Source organism: Urocitellus parryii, chromosome 1 (assembly GCF_045843805.1).
Source record: "Urocitellus parryii isolate mUroPar1 chromosome 1, mUroPar1.hap1, whole genome shotgun sequence".
Classification (NCBI taxonomy): domain Eukaryota; kingdom Metazoa; phylum Chordata; class Mammalia; order Rodentia; family Sciuridae; genus Urocitellus; species Urocitellus parryii.
This window is the reverse complement of record NC_135531.1, coordinates 227,625,187-227,647,138: the sequence shown is the minus strand read 5'-3', so window position 1 is coordinate 227,647,138 and position 21,952 is coordinate 227,625,187. Positions and strand designations below refer to the sequence as shown.

At 35.1% G+C, this 21,952-nt stretch overlaps 1 protein-coding gene across 1 annotated transcript in view; it reads left to right on the top strand.

The window, feature by feature from the left end:
* Positions 1 to 1,287: 1,287 nt before the first annotated feature.
* Positions 1,288 to 21,952, top strand: part of Atf2 (activating transcription factor 2) — a 96,851-nt gene continuing 76,186 nt past the window's right edge. The window contains 2 exon segments of the mRNA XM_077802862.1: positions 1,288 to 1,441; positions 13,914 to 14,009. Coding sequence (XP_077658988.1) covers positions 13,990 to 14,009 — 20 coding nt within the window. The 5' untranslated portion in view covers positions 1,288 to 1,441; positions 13,914 to 13,989.

Genomic DNA, 21,952 nt, shown 5'->3' with positions numbered 1-21,952 from the left:
AACTCTGAGATCTTTAATTTGTATAGAGAATCATAAAACAATATTAAAAAGAAATATTTTTCAACAGCATACTTTTTCTGTGCTTTTAGGAGTGTATCTGTGTCAAATCGAGTTGTAAAGATGCTCTCTTTTGTCCTATAACATTAATCAAAGGATCTTTCTGGTCCATTTTTTAAAAAATTATTTTCAAACTTACCAGACATTTCTTAGGCATTGCAACAATCTAGTACGCAGGAGAATAATACGTTGGAAGAGTGCCATTTTTGTGCAATATTCTAATGTGGTATTCTTTGGTCCTCTTTAAATCATCAATGAGATTACTTAAATTATAAAAGATTGACATGATCATTACTGAAATGGATATATTTTATCTATAACCAAGTAAAAGATGATTGACAAAATAGGACACACCATTATATAAAGTATTTTCTCAGAAATAGGTTGTTGCATTGTTTGAAATTATGGTACCAACCCTAATCATAGGCTAATATCATACACCGCACTTGGTGCTGGGAAAAACTCCTAAGAATCAGGACCAGTTTTAGCTTAGTAAAATTTGAGCAAAACCAATTTAGAACAACAGTTTTTTTCTTTTCTACTTAGAACTGATCTTTTTTTCTTCTTTTTTAGACGTGTCGGTTTCGGTTTTTCTTTTGTTGGGGTGTGGGGATTACTGGCAAAACCGGCCCTCCCAAACCAGTTTAACAGAAGCTTCCCATCTCAAGATTCCGGGGTGCCTGGGGTGGGTTTAGGGGCGCGCCTCCTTACATTTTACCCATATCCCTAGAAAAGGCTGGGAAGTGACAAGAAACGTTAATATCCAAGTCTCAGGGATGGGCTTGGAGGACACTTCGTGCCTTCACTGCAGTCACTTGCAGCCTTTCCAGAGTTCACCTTTCTTTACCTTACCGCGAACTTCTTCTGGTGCCCTCCACAGCCACCTCCTCCCGCGCCCCGGCACCTCGCAGCCTCTGGCTGGCTGCCAATCACAGTGTTCCGCAGGCCCCTGGCTTCAGACTACGCTCCTTCGGCCCTCTGTTCCCTCCCCCTCCAGAGCAGCTTCCCGCCCTTCAGGCTGCTTGTCCATTCAGCAGCGTCCAAGTATTCTTTGGTTCCCGCCCTCTCCCTACCCGCCTTCCGGAGGACCCGCCCCCTTCCCTAAGCCTGACGGAATCACCTGACCCGGAGGCACTCCCTTTGAGGAAAGGCAAGAAGGGGCGTGTGCGTGGAGGGGAGGGGCGCGAGAAGAAAGGGGGGGATGCCGGGAGTAGGGCGGAGAGACGGGTTGTCAGTCCGTTCTCGCGAGAGAGGACGGAAGCCTGTGGGAGCCCGTGGCCTTTAAAGTGTGGTTCAGCCCTTTCCTCCAGGGGTAGTTTGTAAACACGGCTGCGCTCTGGGCTCCCGGGTGACGGAAAGGATCATGAATAAGTGACCTGGAAAGGTGAGTAGTAATGGGGAGAGGGCCGCAGGACTGGAGACTATAGGGATACCGAGAAAGAAGGCGCTAACATGGCGACGTCGCTCACCGTAGTCCCCACCCCCCGCTTCTCATCCCCTCGGGCGCCGCTGCCGCGATCCCACCCCTTAGGGCAGTGGTGAAAGTGCTGCTATCTCAGCGGCGCGCGATGTCTGCTGTAGGAGCCTGAGCGGCGGGACCTGACCGCTAGGTAACTGGCTCTCGATGTTCCGGCCCCTCCCTCTCGCGCGCTTTCCTAACGAAGAGGAAAAAGGAATAACGGCTCCTCTTAAGACCCCTCCCTTCGATTTACCGTCTCCTCCTGTGGTCACTTTAGAGGTCCCTGGGTGCACAACGAATCCGTCCAGTACACAAGGAGATCTCCCTCCTCAATCCTTGGATTGGGCAGGCAAAGGGCCCACTGTGTTCTCCCCACCCAGGACTCAAGCGGTTGAAGGACCCTGTGGTGATGGCTTGGGAAGATTGGGAGGCGCTGGTGGAAAAAGGTCTGGGTCCCAGATTTCGGGGTAAACTGGTGTAACGGATGATATGGAGAACCTAGAAGCTGAAGCCCTCGGCCTTTTCTGTCCTTTCTGCCACCCTCACTCTCCCGCCATCCCCCACTTTTTCCAGGTGGGGCGGGGCAGAAGTGTGGGTGCAGATTTACTCTAGTATTTTCTCCTATTTTTTACCTGCAAGAGTGAACTGCAGAGCTTCTGTAGGGAAATTATCTGTGCTTTTTATCAATGCCTTAGGGACCAGGACCCAGGGATTGTGTGTACGTGTGTGTGTGTGTGTGTGTGTGTATGTATGTATGTTTTCCATGCTTGCTCGTTGAACCGAAGCTAGGAAGAGGAGGAGGAGCTGAGTATTATTTTTGTGCCTCTAGGTAGTATAAAATTGTCTTTCTTTACTGGCGAGTCTTGAAACTGATGAGGTCAATAGCAAAACTATCATGAATATATTGAAATAAAAGGAAATACTCCTGATGAACCTTAGGCCTTATTGACTAATCCCTAATTATAATGTGAAAGCTAATAATTTCTTAGGGATTATACATTATGGAGACAGTCATAATACATGCGTGTTATGTATATACTTGAAATCAGAACACACACTGACTTCTTCTAAGCACACTTTTTGTTGTATTTGAAGACTTTAACCACCAGCGTTGCCATTGCCAGTAATGATCATTTTTAAACAAGTATGTTTTTTTAAAAAATGGTCACCATTCACGTCAAGAATTAAGACAGTTCATGATCTTTAAGGCTATTGATAATCGTGTAATAGTTTTTGTAAAATAACTCCTAAGACTCTTCCGGATTTACAAGTGATGTGTTATGCTGTCTTCCTGAGACATGTTTCTTCTTGCTTTGAGGATGTTACTGCTGTTGAGTTTTTAAAAATTATTTTAAATATAATATTGTGGTAGTTTAGAACTTAGGTGTTTTGTATTTTAATTATCAGTTAAGGATCTTCAGGAACTTTTGTGTATGTTTAAGGTACATAATATCTTCTGTAGATCTGATTGCATTTCCTGTCATTCTTTTTTAAATACCTTATGAAAAAAGTTTATTTTGTATTAAGGGCATTATATTATTCTCTTATTAAATATGTAACCCAGAAATTCCTGTAACTTTTTTTGTTTGGAGTATTTTCTATTTTAGTAATTTAGTATTTTTAAACTAAATTAATGGTAGAAAAGGTTATGTCACTCTTTAACAAATAATCAGAAGGGTGCTTTTATTAGTATTCAGAATTTGGAAACTATGTAAGTATTGTTTAAAAAATACATTCTATCCATCAAATATCTTCTACTTATAACTAGCATTTACTCTCAAGAAATCATCTACATTTTTTACCTGAATTTTTGTATTTTAAAAAACAATAGTTTCAATGATTTATGTTGTTTGCTACTAAATTGAATTGGTAGATCATGTAAACAATTCCACCATATATGCTATTTCCACTCATTTTTTTCTTCAAGCTCTTCCTCCTATGAAATATGTCTATAAGCTGGTATTTCTTTCTCTTTGTTTTTCTTATTAAAATATCCCTTGAAAACAAAGTAGTAAAGTCTTCCTTACTTAAATGCAATTTTGGGGGGCTGGATATGACATTTTGGCAATGGTAGTAAAGTGATTTAGAAACTTAAGAATTTTTGTTCAACAAAAAGGGGTGTAAACAAAATTTCCTTTAAGGAGAACAACACTTAATTGAAAGCCTGTTGTAAGCATTCAAATAATATTTATACAATCATTACAATAGTGTCAGGAATTTAATGAGAACTCAGTATATAGTGTGATAATTATTATTGTTGAATAAAGTGTGAGAATTGTAATTGGCAAAATACCAAATGAACTTTAGTTATTTGGTGTTGCATAATTATCTTCATCTCTTAACATTGACCTTAAATTTATAAAAATTTTTGAAATTTTTTTATTATGTGGAACCTAATCTTTTGTATTCCAACTTTATACCTTTGTTCTTCCAATTTTAGCTTTGTTTTTTTCTTAATTTTACTCCTTACACTAATGTTTCCTTTTGTTTATTGAACATTTATTGGAATACTGTTATTAGAGATCAACTCCAGTTTTACCATATTAACAAATAATTGTTTTCATTATTACTGTTTTCTTCTAATTTGTATATACATACTATATGTTTTTTGCAGAATTTATAATATCATAAATATTGTTTATTTTACTTTTCTAACCTTTGTAATATTTGATGGTTATGTGACAGCCAAATTACTGTTAAAATTTCCTCAATTCTAAGGACCCCAAAGGGAAATAATTGTACTTTGTTCCTCTCAATAACATTAAATTGAACAGCTCTGTTCATATAGCTTTCTCTTCCTTTGAACTGTTTCCATAGGATACTAATCTCAAATGGGATTACTGCTGAAAGGATATAAATGTTTCTACAGTTGCTAAATTTTTGCTTCTCCCCAAGTAGAGTTGTCCAAGTTTATACTGTCATGAGACTATGAATGCAGTAGCTTTGCCATAATTTTGCTGACTTTGGAATTGTGCTTATTAAATAAAATTTGATTGCTTAATTGGGAATTATTAATGGCACTAAGTTATATTATTTAGTAGTTTTGAAATTATTTAGTCAACTATATGTTTTTGTAGTTTGGTAAATATTTTTCATTTTTTTTCTGCTTTTTGAACTATAGATTTCAGACAAGATCGGGCATATTCATGGTATTAAGATTATAGACTTTTAACTATAGGTTCCATAGGGTTTCTGTCTTAACGAATTTGTCATTTTGAATCTTAATAATTCATGATTAATAATTATTGATAATTATTGAGATTCAAAATGACAAATTCATTTTCCTATAGATAATCCTTCAAATAAAGTCTGTGTGTGTTGTAGCCAAATTGATTAAGGTTTTGTTTCTTTGATATCTTCTTCTGGCACATAGTAAGTATGTAGTCAGGATTTGGGGATGATTTTTTTTTTTTTTTTAGGAGCCAGATTGTCATGAGTCTACTACTTAGGAGCTGTATTATGTTGTGGGACAAATTATGTCTTTTTTTTTGTGCCTCATTTTCCTTTAAGGAGAATAACACTTAACTGTAAACCTTGTAAGTATTCAGATAATGTTTATAGAATGCTTAAAACTGTGTCAGGAACTTAATGAGAACTCAACATATAATATAATAATTATTGATGAAGTTTATTCAGAAATACTAATGTAGTACAGCCACTTGAAGGATGTTTATGATGTTGCTTGAAAATAATACACCATCCATCCATTTGGTAGTTTTGACAACAAAGTTGGGTTTTCCCCAGGAACTTATTTGTACTGGAATTTACTAATTTAGAATTTTCATAAATCCATTTAAGAGAGTATCATATATTTTTTGTTCCATGTGTGACCCTTTTCCCAAATCAGACTTTTTCTATATCAAATTTTTAGTATTTTAGCATGCACATGTTTGAGGTGATACAATTATACTGTAATTTCCATAAAATCCATTTTTTTTCTTCTAAGTCAATTTCACCATAAACAATCTAGTGAGACCTTTTATTTCTTCCTCATAGGAGATTATGATGAATTAAAATAACAGTCCTGATGGTTGTTCTTTTAAAGTCCTTAGTAATTATTCTAGTAATATAACTACATTATCAATTCTCATCCACAAAGTGTAGTTTATCTTGTTTGTGCTCTCTTTGTAAATGAGAAATTTTAATTGATGTATTATTAGTAGTGGTGGTGACTATAAATTGTTGTAGTTCTTAGTGAATTATGAATTTCTATTTTCTTTTTACTTTTTTAAAATTTTTTATTAATTTTTGAGGGGTACCAGGGATTGAACTCCGGCACTTGACCACTGAGCCACATCTGTAGCCCTATTTTGCATTTTGTTTAGAGACAGGGTCTCATTGAGTTGCTTAGCGCCTTGCTTTGGCTGGCTTTGAGCTTGCAATCCTCCTGCCTCAGCCTCCCGAGCCACTGGGATTACAGGTGTATGCCACTGCACCCAGCTTCTTTTTACTTTTACCAAAAAAGCTAAGTTTTTAGTGAGGGAGGGCAAAACGCAACAAAGATATATTTTATTCATCTACCTTTAGGTAAAAGTATGCTGTGGACATTATGAGACTGATTCCATTACCAAATCTAAAGTGATATAGTAAGATTTGCACTCATAATTTATATTCATAACTCTTAATCTGTAAGTTCTTAGTATTTATATGCTTTTAATGTTATTCTGTTGTAATTTTAAACTGTAAAGCAAGAACTTGCTTACCTTCCATAAAACAGGGATTAGAGATCTGAAAATAATCAACTCACTTTAAAAATGAAGTTAAAAATTGGACTACTGTTATTTTTATTAAAGAAAGTTTTTGAGATATTGGGATATTCACATATTCAAATATAGTCTCAGGAAATCTGACATGATTTTTGTGTGTCCCATCAGCTTTGAAAATTTCATCAAAACTTTAGTATACTCTTAAGGATTGTGATATATGTGAAAGACATCTGTCATGTCTTCCGTGAGTGAAGAAAAAGTGGAAACTGCTTTCCTCATTAAAATGAGCTTTAACTTTTTCTAACATTTGTATTATTTCTCTCTATTAATGAAATAAACATCAATTTTATGAATAAATCAATGTGTTAAAGATTAGTTTAATTTTCACAGGATTTTGATATTATAGTTTTAAAAATATTCTTCATTTTTTAATTGGTACATTATGGCTATAATATGTAGTTACTAGTTTCTGGCCTTAAAAATGAAAAGAGAGTAAGATTAGGTATTAATTAGGCATTAGGAGAATGTACATTTGAAGTTAAAGTAAGCTTGGTGTAGTGGTTTGTTCCTGTGATCCCATTTACCTGCAGAGGCAGGGAGGATTGAAAAGCTCAAGGCCAGCCTCCAAATTTAGGGAAACCAGCCAGGTATGGTAGCACATGCCTAAAATCCCAGTGACCCATGAGACTGAGACAGGAGGATTGCAAATTCAAGACTTGCCTCAGCAACGTGGCAAGATCCAGTCTCAAAATAAAAAGACTGGGGATGGGATTCAGTGGTTAAGTGCCTCTGGATTCAATCTCTGGTACCAAAAACAGAGAGCAGGAAGGAGGGAGCAGGGGGTACAGTTCAATTTTAGAGGACCCAATAATGAAAGAAAGAAGAAAGGAAACTAAAAGAAAAATATTGCAGAAAAACTTAATATAAACCAATAATTGCATATATTGTTTTCCTTAATTCTTTTTTTTTTTTTTTAGAAGATTGTTTTATTTAACACAAGAGGTGTTGTTTAGAAAGATTCATGTTATTTTTTTTTTTTTAAGGGAGAGTGAGAGAGGAGAGAGAGAGAATTTTTAATATTTATTTTTTAGTTCTCAGCGGACACAACATCTTTGTTGGTATGTGGTGCTGAGGATCGAACCCGGGCCGCACGCATGCCAGGCGAGCGCGCTACCGCTTGAGCCACATCCCCAGCCCTTCCTTAATTCTTTTTGACAACCTTGAAATGCATGTTGTTTCTTACTGGAGAGGATCACAGTGTAATTATGCTATTTAGATTGCCCTAGTGTAGGAAGTCCAAGATAATTGAAAGGAAGAGTGAAATGTTTCTAGGTCATGACTATTGGTTTTCAAACTCCTGGGTTTAGATTTGCTATTATGACCACATTGCTGTTCCCAAGGTGAGCTCTGGGATTATTTCTTGCATTTTTTGGCATTCAACCAAGATAAAAGAAGTTGTAGTGTAGCTCATTTATATAGTGCTTGCCCAGCATGTGTGAGGCCCAAGGTTCAATCCCAGCACCACAATAAATAAATACATACATGCATACATACATACATATATACATACAAGCACAGAGGAAAACTTTTGCCTCTATGGTGCTGCTGTCCTTGAAGTTGTGGAGTACAAGTCCATCTTCCTACATTAATTTTCTATTCCTGCCTCACAAATTACCACACACTGAGCATCTTAAAATAATACAAACATATTATAGCTACTGGAGGTCAGAAGCCTTGGTAAGGTCAATTGAGTCATCTGCTTGAGTTCTTTTTATTTTTTTCTGATATCTAAAAAAAATTGTGCATAATAATGGGGTACCATGTGTTATTTTGATGTATGCATACATTGTGTAGCATTCAAGTCAGGTTGAGCATTTCTGTCTCCTTGGTCATCTATCTTTTCTTCCTGGTGAAAACATTCAAAATCCTTTCTTGAGATACATAATTATTACCTGTAGTCGTTCTACTGTGCAGTACCACACAAAGAGTTTCCTATCACTGACTGTAACTAGTACCCATTGATCAACTTTTCACCATCCTTCTCTTCACCCTGCACTACATGCTTTGGTAACCAACATTTTGTTCCCAACTTCTATGAGATTGGTTTGGAGATTTTTTGGGTTTTGTTTGTTTGTTTGTTTACACAAAAAGCATGATCACATGGTACTTGTAATTTTTTTTTTTTTTAGTTTGTCTTATTTTACTCTCCCAATGATCTCTAATTCCATCCATGTTGTCATGAATGACAGAATTTCATTCTGTGCTTAGGGTCTTACAAAACCAAAATCAATGTGTTGCCAGTGCTATGTTCCTTTTTGGAGTCTGTAGGGAATAATTCGCTTCCAAGTTCATTCAGGTTGTTGATTAAATTCCAATGCTTGCAGTGCAATTCCAATGCATCCCCCTTCCCTTGCTTGTTATCAGCCAAGGGCTGCTCTTTGCTTCTAGAAGCTGAAATACTGTTCATGTGCCCTCCTCAAATAGTGGCAGATCAAGTCCTCTCATGCATCTCACTTGTCTGATTTCTTTTTCTGCTTGTATGTCCGACTCCAGATCAACAAAGTTCTGTGCTCTAGACCAGGCCCACCTAGATAACTGAGGATATTCTATTTTAGAATCTGTAATCTTGTACATCTACAAAGTTCTTTTTGCCATGTAATATAATCTGTTCAGAGGTTCCTGGAATTAGAGCATGGACATCATGGGGGCTATTCTACCTACTATACACATATTCTGCAAAGAAATTCCATAAACTATACCTGTACATTTCTAAATTGCTTCCTAAAATTTTTCATCTGAGTTTGGATAGTTGAAAAGTATTCTGGTTTTGCACAGTGGTCCACACTTGCATTCCTGGATACTTGAGAAACAGAGGTAAGAAGATTACAAGTTCAAGGCTAGCCTGGGCAATTTGTTGAGGATCTGTCCCCCAAAATAACAAAAGGATTGGGGATATAGCTCAGAGGTAGCAAATGTGGGGCCCTAGATTCAATCCCAGTACTGCAAAAAGAAAACTCTAATGCATTTTATTATTTTTTTCCTCCACATTTTTATTGGTGCGTTATAGTTGTACATAAATATGAGATTTGTTGTTATATGCATACAAAACAACATAATTTGGCCAATATCCCTAGCTTTTCTAGATATAGACACCACTCCTATAATATTAATTGCCATAATGATTTGATACTACAATTGTTTTTTTAAATGTGAATTAATTAACAGTTGGAAATTTTCATTGTTCCTTTTTTCTTATTAAAATGTTATTTTTTCCATTCCTTCAATATAATTTTATTTGAATCCAGTGTACTTTAATGTTTTAAATAAAAACATCTTATTGATCACTTTTATCATACTTTATAACAAATACATATTCAAATTTTCAAAATTTCTCATTGATTTCTTTTTTCCATATTTTTATTAGTGAATTATAATTATATATAATAGCAAATCATTTTTACATATTTTTATGCACTTAGGCACATGGTGTAACTATATAATTTAATTGTTCTCAAGATATCCCTTTTCCCTCCCCCTGGTCCTTTTCCTCTACTCTACTGGTCTTCTTTTAATTTTCATGAGACACCACCACCACCACCACCTCTTTCTTTTCTTTTTCCTCTCTAGCTTCCACATGAGAAAATTTATGACCCTTGACTTTCTGAATGGTTTATTTTGTTTAACATAATGCTCTGAGGTTCCATCCATTTTCCTGCAGATAATATAATTTCATTTTTCTTTACGGCTAAATAAAATACCATTTTGTATGTATACCACATTTTCTTTAAGGAGTTGCAAAGTTTCTGGTATAATTTTTAGGTCTTTGATCCGTTTTGAGGTGACTTTGATGCAGATGAGAGAGAAGGATCTAGATTCATTCTTCTACATATTGATAACCATTTTTCTCAGTACCGTTTGTTAAAAAGGCACTTTTCTCCAACAAGTTTTTGGCACTTTTGTCAAGGATCAGATGACTGTCTCTGTGGGTTTGTCTGTGTCTTCTGTACCATTGGTCTATGTGTCTGTTTTTATGCCAGTACCATACTGTTTTTGTTACTATAGCTCTGTAGAATAATTTGAAGTCAGGTGTTGTAATGCCTCCAGCATTGCTTTTTTGTCCTAAAATTGCTTTGGCTATGTATTCTGAGTCTTTTGGTCTTCCAGGTGAATTTTAGGACTTGCTTTTTTCTAGTTCTAGGAAGAATATCTTTGGTAATTTGAAGGATAGTGCATTGAATCTGTGTATTGCTTTTTGTAATGTAGCCATTTTAACTACATTATTTTTGCCGACGTATGAATATGAGAGGGCTTACCATATTCTAGTGTCTTCTTCAGTTTCTTTCTTCAGCATTCTTTAGTTTTTCATTGTAGAGGTCTTTCGCCTATTTCTAGGTTTTTTTCCTCTCTTTTTTTTTAACCCCTGAGGCTATTGTGAATGGGATTGTTTTTCTGCTTTTTTCTCAGCAGGTTCATTATTGGTGTGTAGGAAAACTTGATATTTGTATATTGATTTGTATCCTATAATTTCTTCTTTTCTTCATTCTTATGGAACTTCCTCTCAAGGCTACAGTTTTGGATAATATTTCAAGAATGAAAGAAACAGTCATTAAAGATTATTGTTAGTGTCATCACAGTATACAGTATATCTGAAATTCAGAACATTTCTAAACACTGGACAGGCACCATTTTTAACATAGTGCTTTGCATTTATCTGAAATGGGAAAAAGCATGAGCCTGAGGCTTAATGGTGCCTTTATCAGTAGAGGCTTTAAGACATTCTTATTTTAAATTATCCATTTGTTTTGTTTAATGAAAGTTTTTACAACCCAGGGCAATACATTCCAATAAGATTTGAGGTGGGGGAGCTGAGGCTGTGGTTCAAAGGTATAGTGCTCGCCTAGCAAGTGGGAGGCGCTGGGTTTGATCCTCAGTGCCACATAAAAAAATAAATAAATAAAATAAAGATAATGTGTCCAAATACAACTAAAAAAAAAAAAAGATTTGAGGTGGATGAGAAGTATTGGTTTTTTTTTGTTTGTTTGTTTGTTTTACAGTACTGGATATGAAACCATGGGCATTGCACATGATAGGCAAGTGCTCTAACATAGAACTACCGTCCTAGCCCTGCTTTTGGCTTTTTTGAAATGTGTGAGAATGAAGATTCAGGGAAAATAGGCACATCAGTTTTAGGGAAGCAAAGAGAAGTTGAAGATGTGCATGCCCAGGTACCCTTGGAAAACAATCATGATCCTTTAATAATACATAACTTAGTTTGAACACTGCCTCTTTAAGACTTTTTCACTACTGTCTAGATCCTCCTCTCCCAAAGGACAGATGCCACCCTCCTCTACCACACAGGATTGTACTTGGGTATGTTAGACTCTTCTGATTTCTTGTATAGGATTGATTTCTTTAAACACTAATACATATCTTTTAGGCCTGTTTGCAGGCACAATACTTGTCTCTTACCATGACAATTAGCAGTATATGTACCTTTTGGTAGAGATTCTACCCTCAGGTTAGTTATATCTAATTATAAGAAATGCCTGTACCTTAGGTAGGATATTTTGTGGAAAAGGAGAGATTCCTACATCTGTGCCTTTCAAGGTAAGAAAGAAAAAAGACAGTAGTTTTAATCTTCAAATTATCATTTCTGTATGATTATACAAATAGGAAAACTTGGAGCCTAATTTACCAAATAAACATTTCTCTGAAAGAAAACAATTGGAAAAAAATTTATCTCCCCCTGAAATAGGTAAACATTTATGTTATCCCACAGAGCCATTTGTCCTTTGAATTGCTGTTCCATTTATAGTCCCATTTTACATTTGTATAACTAAATATCCTATTTGTATAACTAAATATCCTATTTAAAGCAGAATTGCCACCTTTGAGTTGAGTCTTCCCAGTTTTCCATCCAAGTTTTAAGCATAATAGAATGTTTTAGACAATCTGATAAGCTAAAGTGTAGTAGTCCTTCTTCTTTTTCTTTATTCTCATAGCTTTGTCTTTGTTGTTCTAATTACTTATAGCCCTTCTTCACAACAGTCTGCAATAGAAAAATCTCCCAAATTCTTTCTTGGCCTGATAGTGGGAACATAGTCCTGTGATAATGGTAGAAGAAAATACTTCTCCTTTGACCATCATACTTCCAACTTTATTACCTTTTCTTAATGCAGTTAGTAGCTGAGCTTTCTGCAGAGTGTTTCTCCAGTCTCACCTTGGGCACTCCATTATTTACATAATGGTTCTGTCTAATAATTTTTGTGTTTTGTGAATTTAGTCTCCCAAACAATGATTCCAGTTGTTTATTTGCACTAGGGGCTTTGTCATCCTGGTCTTCAGATTTTTTCCCTTCTTCCTTTGTCACATGCAAATTGACCTTTTATTGGTAGAATGTTGGTCTTTGTCACTGGCAAGACCTACTTTCAAAAGCTCCCTTTAGTAGACTGCCAACTCATTTCTATGAGGTATCTAACCATCTTACATTGTAGTATGAAATGGGTGTGAGGGCATAAATAACTAATTGTCTATCGGTATTCATTCCCTTCTTTCTGGTTAGTGGTAGATATTGCAATTTCTAATTAATAAGTTTGTAGTGAAATAAATATGTCGGAGCCTCTCTGCCAGCTTTGGCTGTGTGACCAAGTTCTGGTCCATGGAATATGAACAGAAGTTTCCTATGAGAGTTCTGAAAATTTTCCTTAAAGGGAAGCTGCTGCTCAACTTTTCTTCTCTTGCTTTCTAATCAGTAGAGGTTATGGTTAGAGCTTGAGCAATCATTTTTAAAACAATGAACGGGAAGCCATGCATTGAGGAAGGCAGAGAAACAAAATAGAACAATGCTGGGTTCCTTATGATAGTGATTCTGGACTGCCTACATTTCCATTGAATGTATTTCTGAATAATTTAAGCCATTGTTTGAGTTTTCTGTCATTAACAGCAGAATCTAATCCTAACAGAGATATTAAAAAGTCATGCTGGCTGGGTGCGGTGGTGCATGCCTATAATTCTAGTAGTGGCTCAGGAAGCTGAGGCAGGAGAATCATGAGTTCAAAGCCAACTTCAGCAATTTAGCAAGGCCCTAAGCCACTTAGTGAGACCTTATCTCTAAATTAAAAAAGAAAAGAAAAAAGGGCTAGAGATGTGGCTCAGTAGTTGAGCACCCTTGGGTTTAATTCCCTGTAACAAAACAAAACAAAGTCAAGCTATTTTTCAAATAAGAAGCACACAAACTGGATCCCTTGGATGTTATGGTGTAGCGCTGACGCACACAAAAACTATTAATCTCCACTATGAAGAATTTTGATGCTTAGATTTCATGTCATGTCACCTGTTATCCATGATTCCCTCCCTACCTCAGGTTTATTATGGTAAAAATCATTTTCTCTTTTCATCATGGGTCCATTGTCCTCCTTTTATCCTTGGAACTGTTATACCTCTAGTGGGTGATAATGTACCAAAAATTATTGGAGACTACAGGATAAATGTCTTCCTGAATCACTGAGGATTTTGGAGGGAGCTTTAATTTTCTATTAAAACATACAGATGGAAAGCAAAATTCAGATGCGTGTTTTTGATATGAAAGAAACATTTGAAATGTGTATCATTATGGAGTTAAAGTATATGAGACTATTCTTCAGATCACACAGGGTAATAAGTTCACACTTCTCTGCCTCTTCTTTTCTTAGGGATACTAGATGGAAACTTAAGTTGTGCTTATTGGTAAGAGCTGAGGGATTCCTGACTACAGAGTGAATAAAACTCATGGCCTACCAGCTAGAAAGGTAAGAAATCTTAATTAAGCTTTTATTGCAAAAGCATTCTTTTTATTTTTGACTGTCTCCAAATATTATTGAATTTAACTGATGTTTCTATACAGTATTACTTAGAACGCTACCATATTGATAATGTTTAGTTTAAAAAAAAAGATTCTGAGTGTTAGCAAAGTTGGAAATGTCCTTTTGGAGATAGAACATGTATCAGCATATTAAAGTGCATCTAAGATTGATTTTAAAGTGTTAGATTTTGTTTAATTCAGAGGCTCCTAAATTTATTTGACTGGAGACAAGTAGACCCAACATAAATATCCCAATTCTCCTAGGATTTTATGACTAGTAACAGTAGTAAATCTATGAAGTACTTTCTATGTTTCAGAAATATTTGTGGCAAAAGTTTACATACTCTATATACAAGCAAATTAAACATTAGATTTATTTGCTTTTGTATTGATTTGTTTCAGCCAAGTAAATCACGATTATTATTTCATACTGATCAGAAATATTAATTTGACATTATAAGGTCCTTGAATTATACCATTTTTGAGCATCTATGTGCTAGCCATATGGTATTGATTGATATTAGAGATATGAGATACAGTGGGTTTTGATCTCAAGCCATTTATAGTTTCTAAATATAGCTTTTTTAAATGGAAAGCAATCCCAACAACTCAACTCTGGAGGCCAGGATAGAAGGTTTATAAGTTCAAGACCAGACTCATCAACTTAGGGAGACCCTATCTCAAAATTAAAAAAATAAATAAATAAAAAGGGCTGGGGTTGTAGCTAAGTGGTAAAGTGCCCCTGAGTATAATCCCTAGTACTCCCCCTCCTCATTAAAATTAAAATAAAATGGAAGGAAAAATATCAGTTTAATAAAGTGATCTGGCATGCAGAATCTTTCAAAACATGGCAGTCTAATGATAGACTTTGCAAGTATATCAAGATGTATGAGCAAATTGGCCTGTGCTTTTGTACCTAAACCCAGAGGTCCAAATCAAAAGAAAAAAAATGCATAAATGGAGTTACTCTAATTTTGTCAAAAATTTGGAAAATAATTGAAATGTGGGGCTGAGGCTGTAGCTCAGTGGTTAAGTGCTTGCCTCGCATGTGTGAGGCACTGGGTTCAATCCTTAGCACCACATAAAAATAAAGATACTGTGTGTTCATTTACACTAAATAAATATTTAAAAAATAATTGAAATGTATATGTATTTAAAAGGTGAAAAAAATTAAAGCAAATACAAGGAAGAAAGGGTAGTAACACTTGATAATTTTTTCTTATATACTAATCCTTAAATAGTAAAAGGATTAAATAGTTTTAAGCTACTTAACTAACTTGAATGTTCAAGTTGATGATCAGGTTAGAAGTATTCTTCATAACCTGTAAGTTCCATGAAGGCAAGGGACCGTGTCTGAATCATCGTACCCTGGAGTATGATCGGCTGAAAGGCTGCCATCAGTTCATGAGGCTTTGTCCTAAGAGCATTTTTCTTCATAACTGGTCTTTCCTTTCCTCTCATTTTGACTAGCACTACTTGAGTTAATACCATCATTCCTTCTTCAATCTCACAGTATCTTCTAGTTTTCTTGGGTAGTGTAGCTCTCTCTTATCCATCCTCCACATTTCTATTAGTGATCTTACCAAATTAAAATTTTTCAATTTCTTAACAACATGGCTAGGGAAACTTTCTTAATTTGAAGAGGACCAAAAGAAAATATTTTAGGCTTTGTAGGAACCACATGTGATCTCTGTTGCATGTTCTTCTTTGTCTACTCTCTATACCATTATTTAAAAATGTGAGAAACTTTTTTATTTCAAGAATTTGGCCTAGCCGGGCGTAGTGGTGCATGCCTGTAATCCCAGCAGCTTGGGAGGCCAAGGCAAGAGGATTGCAAGTTCAAAGCCAGCCTCAGCAATGATGAGGCACTAAGCAACTCAGTGAGACCCTGTCTCTAAATAAAATACAAAAGAGGGCTGGGGATGTGGCTTGGTGGTTGAGTGCCCCTGAGTTCAATCCCCAGTACCCTGGCAAAAAAAAAGCCAAAAAAAAAAAAAAAATCCTCATTCTAAGAGTCCTAGAAACTTCCAGGAAATCCACAAATCCAATCGTAGAAATTACTTTCCTTTCTCTTGACTTTATTCTTCTGTATCTTCTCCATTCTTTTTATTACATGTGTCACTGTAAATATGACCAAAAATGTCCACTAGTCTCAAGTATGATTCTGAATGTTTTGTGCCCACTTCTGTTTGACTATTCCTTTTTACCAGTTTCCTAAAGAAGTAGTCTGATTGACTTAACTTGGTCAGGTGTCTCCCCTGATTTATCTGAGACAGCTATGTCAGGATCATGGATATTAGGATTGCCTTTTATTGCACTGTTGGCAGATCAGGCACTCTAGTGGGATCATGCAGGTGTTTAGGAGAGATGACCAAGTCCAGCATACTCATGTTCCCATAGCATCTGTGTTTATATAAAAGAAAGATTATACATGTACATAAATAAATTATTATTTTCACTTGTTAATCCTTTTTAATCTAATTTTAAGTGCAGAATCCATACCTCTTGTATTTAACATGGTTGCAAAATAGGCAGTCAAATGTTTTCCAAATAAATTTCATAAAAGTTAATGATTTTTATTAGAAATGTTTGAGAATGCTATATATTATATGTAACACTATTATCCATATTTTAGAAATTTGCCTTTAAATTTGAGTGCATTCTAAGAGTTTACAAAATTTTATAGTTCTGTAACCAACTAAGTAGATTGTCAGTTAAATTCACATTTTAAAGTATAGAAATTTCTAGAGTCACCAGAAATTGATCCACCACTACTGTTTTTAGAAATTCATTCACCAGCACTATTTTTTTATGAAATGAATTATTTTCCTTCTTAATTTGTTTTTGATCAAGATGTAGGAAAATAAATATTTTCATTGCTAATAATCTGAATGGTAGACTTTAAAATGGCATAGGAATATTGATACTACAGCCTGAAGGATTTTTTTATTTGTGCAATAGATTTGGCCCACATTTCATATTTTTAAAAAGGGAACTAATAAGATAAATAATTATCTAGTATCCTCTATAAGTTCATTCAGATTGGTAAATTCTTTTACTATAGTATAATTTCATTTTCTATTTAACCTTGCAATATAGAATATGCTTTTCAATTCCTTGATGTATTTTATAACTTGAAATTATAAGCCAGAAAGGAGAGAATTGTTAGAGAATCAGTACAATTTATTATTATTATTTATTATTATTTTTAGTATTATTATTTATTATTAGTATTTTTCTCATGACTACTGCTAAAAACGTTAGTTATATAATAATGCTTATGTGGTGAATTATTTTAGCACATATTATAAATGTATTACTTAAGCTTATCTTGTTAGTTTTTTTCCTATTTTTAAAAAATGTTTATTTATTTATTTTTTGTTGTAGTTTCATATAATAACTTTATTTATATGTGGTGCTGAGGATTGAACCCAGGACCTCACACGTGCTAGGCAAGCGCTCTACCACTCAGCCCCAGGCCCTTCCTTATTTTTTTTTAATTCAAGACTAAATTGCCAGTGTGATGCCTTATTATTACCTATTATTACCAAATTTTATATTTCTCTACAAGACATTCTCCTGCAAAACCATAGTATAACTATGAGAATCAGGAAATCAACACAGGTCTATTTCTACCCTCTGTATTAGACCTGAATATTGCAGATCACATTGAAATTTTTGCCAGTCTTCCCAGTAATCTTTTATAGCAAAAAGATTCCATCTAATATCTCATGTTGCAGTTATTTGTTGTATCTTATTGAAATTTTTGATCACAAACAGTTCCTCAGTCTTCCCTTGACATCAATAACTTGAACATTTTCAAAGATTATTTTATAGAATTTACCTCAGTTTGGGGTTCTCTGATATTTCTTCATGATTTGATCCTCAGAATTATTGTAGTAGAAGTGATGACATGTCTTTCTCATTGCATTCCAAAAAGGGCACACAACTTTGCTTTTTATTTCTAACATTGTCAACTTGGATCACTTGATTAAGGTGATGTTTACTAGAATTTTGTACTGTAAATTACTCTTTGTCCTTAGTTATTACATTTTATTTTATAGAAAGGTACTTTGAGATGAAATAAATATTTTATTCCTGTTCAAACTTTTAATTTATTCTTGTATATCAGTATGGATTTGTGAACTCTATTTATTTAGGGTTTACTTTACTATCATTATTTGTTTTGATCCTTCACTGTCATTATTTGCTTTGATTCTCAAATTGTCCCACGTTTGGTCACTTTCAGGGCTAAATCTGCAAGATTTTTGTTTCGTTTTTATTTTCTACCTAAGATATTTAAGGTCTGCCCTGTACTTTTCCCTACCCATCCCTGAAATCAACCAGTATTTCAAGGAGCCGAGGTCCCATTTGGTGGAAAATGGTATTTACACAATAAAATATGGAATGCTATATGTGCTTTTTTTTCCTTTTAAATATATATATATATATATATATATATATTTTTTTTTTTTTTTTTTTTTTTTTTTTTAGTTGCAGATGGACACAGTACTTTTATTTTTAATGTGATGCCAGGGATCAAACCCAACGCCTCATGCATGCTAGGCAAGCATTCTACCACTGAGCTACAGTCCTGGCCCCAATATATGTGCGTGTTCCTGGCCCTCTCAGTGGACATAACTAGATAAATTTTATGAACATATATGCATACATGTATAGACATTAACATCTTTATTTCTGTATCTTTATATTTATTTTGAAAGTCATGAGTTCATGTCATTATCTTCAGAACCCATTTAATACAAAGGTTCACCCTGTATTTATAGTTCATTTGATCTATAGTCACCTATAATGTGAATTTACTTTCACTTATCATATCCTTGATGTATTTACTAAATTTGATCAATTCCTGGGTATGTATGTAATTAATTGCCTTTCACCACTAGACTTTTCCCCATCAAGCAGATATTCTACTAGTTGGCCCTGACATCCTATACTAGAATAGTGCCATCCTTGTCTCTTATCTCATGTGGATGCCTCTTTAGCTCACTTGGGCATTAACATCTCATATCAGGCTACATAGATGCTATGGGAACATGAGTGTGCTGGACTTGGTCATCTTTCCTCATTTATTTTATGAACTTCATTTGGAAAACATTTGGTTGCCTATCATATCCATGTTAAAAATAAGAGATGGATTCTGTCCTTAAAACTAGACTAAAAAGGAAGATAAACAAGTGAACATAATAATAACAATGATATTAATTCAATTATACAGATATACATATATAATCATTATAAAAGATAAAACACAGATGCTGTGGGAACATGAGTGTGCTGGCATTAGTCATCTCCCCTCAGCACACACTCACTCACCTCTTAGAGAGCCCACCACCAGTGCAATAGAGAACAATCCTATATCCATGACCCTGACATAGCTGTTTTGGGTAAATTAGGGGAGATACCTGACCAAGTTAACCCAATTGGACCACCTCTTCAATACAAAATGTACTGATTCTCTAACAAGTCTATTCTTGTTTCTGTGTATAATTTTCATGTTATTAGATATATCAAGAAATTGAGCTGGGCGTGGTGGCACACACCTGTAATCCCAGTGGCTTGGGAGGCTGAGGCAGGAGGATCACAAATTCAAAGACAGCCTCAGCAATTTATCAAGGCCTTAAGAAAGTCAGTGAGACCCTGTCTCTAAATAAAATATAAAAAAGGGCTGGGGATGTGGCTCAGTGGTTAAGCACCCCTGGGTTCAATCTCTGGTACCAAAACAATGAAAAGAAATTGAAAAACTACATTCTGTATTATGAAATTAAAAACAAACAGAATCATACATCTTGTGGCAAATAAAACAGAAAATAGGAGGGACAAATGCATGCTTATATGTAGAATTGTCAGGCTACACTTCCTTCCACACAGAGACCTTTCCTTATTCAACTCAGACTGCAGTATCCCATGTAGGGCTGACCTTCTTTCTAGCCTAACCCTCATTTCCTTTCTCCTCACTAGAGACATCTTTCTCACCCTACCCCACCCAGGTTCTGCACTATGCTGAAACCTAATAGCCTGTCTGAGCTTTGTCATGCAGATACTCTTACACTTAATTTCTTCAATTTTCATCTAGTTCTACTTTTTTCTTCTTTCTTTCTTTTTTTTTTTTTTTTTTGGTCCTCTTACTGGCATTTCATTTTTATATGATTCCATTTGGTAATGGATCTGATTACTCTGGAAGTTCCAAAGAATCTTTCTGTAATACCAATTTTCATATGATTTATATAAAATTTCTCTGTAGTTGGTAGGTGTAAAATAAAGATATCATAGCTTGGTAGGGACAGTATAAGTTGCTTGTTTTGTTTTGGGTACCAGGGATTGAACTCAGGAGCACTCAACTACTGAGCCACATCCCCAGCCCTATTTTGGATTTTATTTAGAGACGATCTCACTGAGTTGTTTAGTGCCTTGCCATTGCTGAGACTGGCTTTGAACTTGCAATCCTCCTGCCTCAGCCTCCTGAGCCAATGGGGAATATCTTGTGCTACTGTGCTGGGCCTTGCCCTGGTTTTTGACCTTGAGTAAGTAATTTCACACTTTTCAACTTCAGTCTTCTCATTTGTAGGGTGAATACTTAGGTCTACACTGGGAACACAGTGAGGTACGTGGTCAGAAGTCCCATGTCATAATAAAAACCCCGTGGGCTGTGAGTACAGCTCAGTGGTAGAGTACTTATTCAGGAGAGAGAATTTTGAGCTAACATTTTATTTTTTAAAAATAGGCAAAAGAAGGCAATTCACAGAGATGTATAAATGACTGTTATGTATATGAAGAAAGTTCATCATATTAGGATGTCAAGATACACAGCTTTTAAATTATTTCATTAATTGGACATTTAAAAAAATAGTACCACTGTTGGTGTAGGTGTTGAGAGACATAAGTTATTTTTATATAGGGAAAGTAGAAATAAATAATGCTTCTTGGAGGACAGTTTAACACAATATAATTTCAAAGCCTTCAAAATATGCCTTCATTTTGACATTGCAGTTTCACTACTAGAAATTCATCCTTTGGAAATTATTATAGATATTGCACAAAGTTGTTTCCCAAAAGTATTCATTGATAATGGTGTAATATCATATAGCTGTATTTAAATATAGCTATTTAAAATGACATCTATGGCTGGGATTATGGCTCAGTGACAGGGTGCTTGCCTAGCATGTATGAGGCACTGGGTTTAATTCTCAGCACCGTATATCAATAAATAAGATAAAGGTCCATTGCAACTAAAAACTATTTTTAAAAAATGATATCTAATCTTTTTTTAAATATATTTTTTAGTTGTTGATGGACACAATATCTTTATTTTTATTTATTTATTTTTATGTGGTGCTGAGGATCGAACCCAGGGCCTCGTGCATGCAAAGCAAGTGCTCTACCACTGAGCTACAACCTCAGCCCAGACATCTAATCTTTAATGACATTATTATTTAATGATGTGGCAGAATGTAGATAATTACAATTTTTTTTTTTTTTTTTTTTGGTACCTGGGATTGAACCCTGGGTACTTAACCATTGAACCACATCCCCAGCCCTTTTTGGTATTTTATTTAGAGACAGGGTCTCCTCAAGTTGCTAAGTGCTTTACTAAGTTGCTGAGGCTGGCTTTGAACTTGTGGTCCTCCTGCCTCAACTTCCCATATAGGTGTGTGCCACAGCACCCTGCTAGATAATTGTATTTTAAAGTCAGTTTTCATGCTGTTTTTACATTTCTTAAAGTTATATAAATGTGTATATGCTCAGTGGTAGAGCATTTGCCTAGCACATGTGAGGCATTGGGTTCAATCCTCAGCACCACATAAAAATAAATAAATAAAAATAAAGGTATTAAAAAATACACACACACACATACACACTGACAAAACT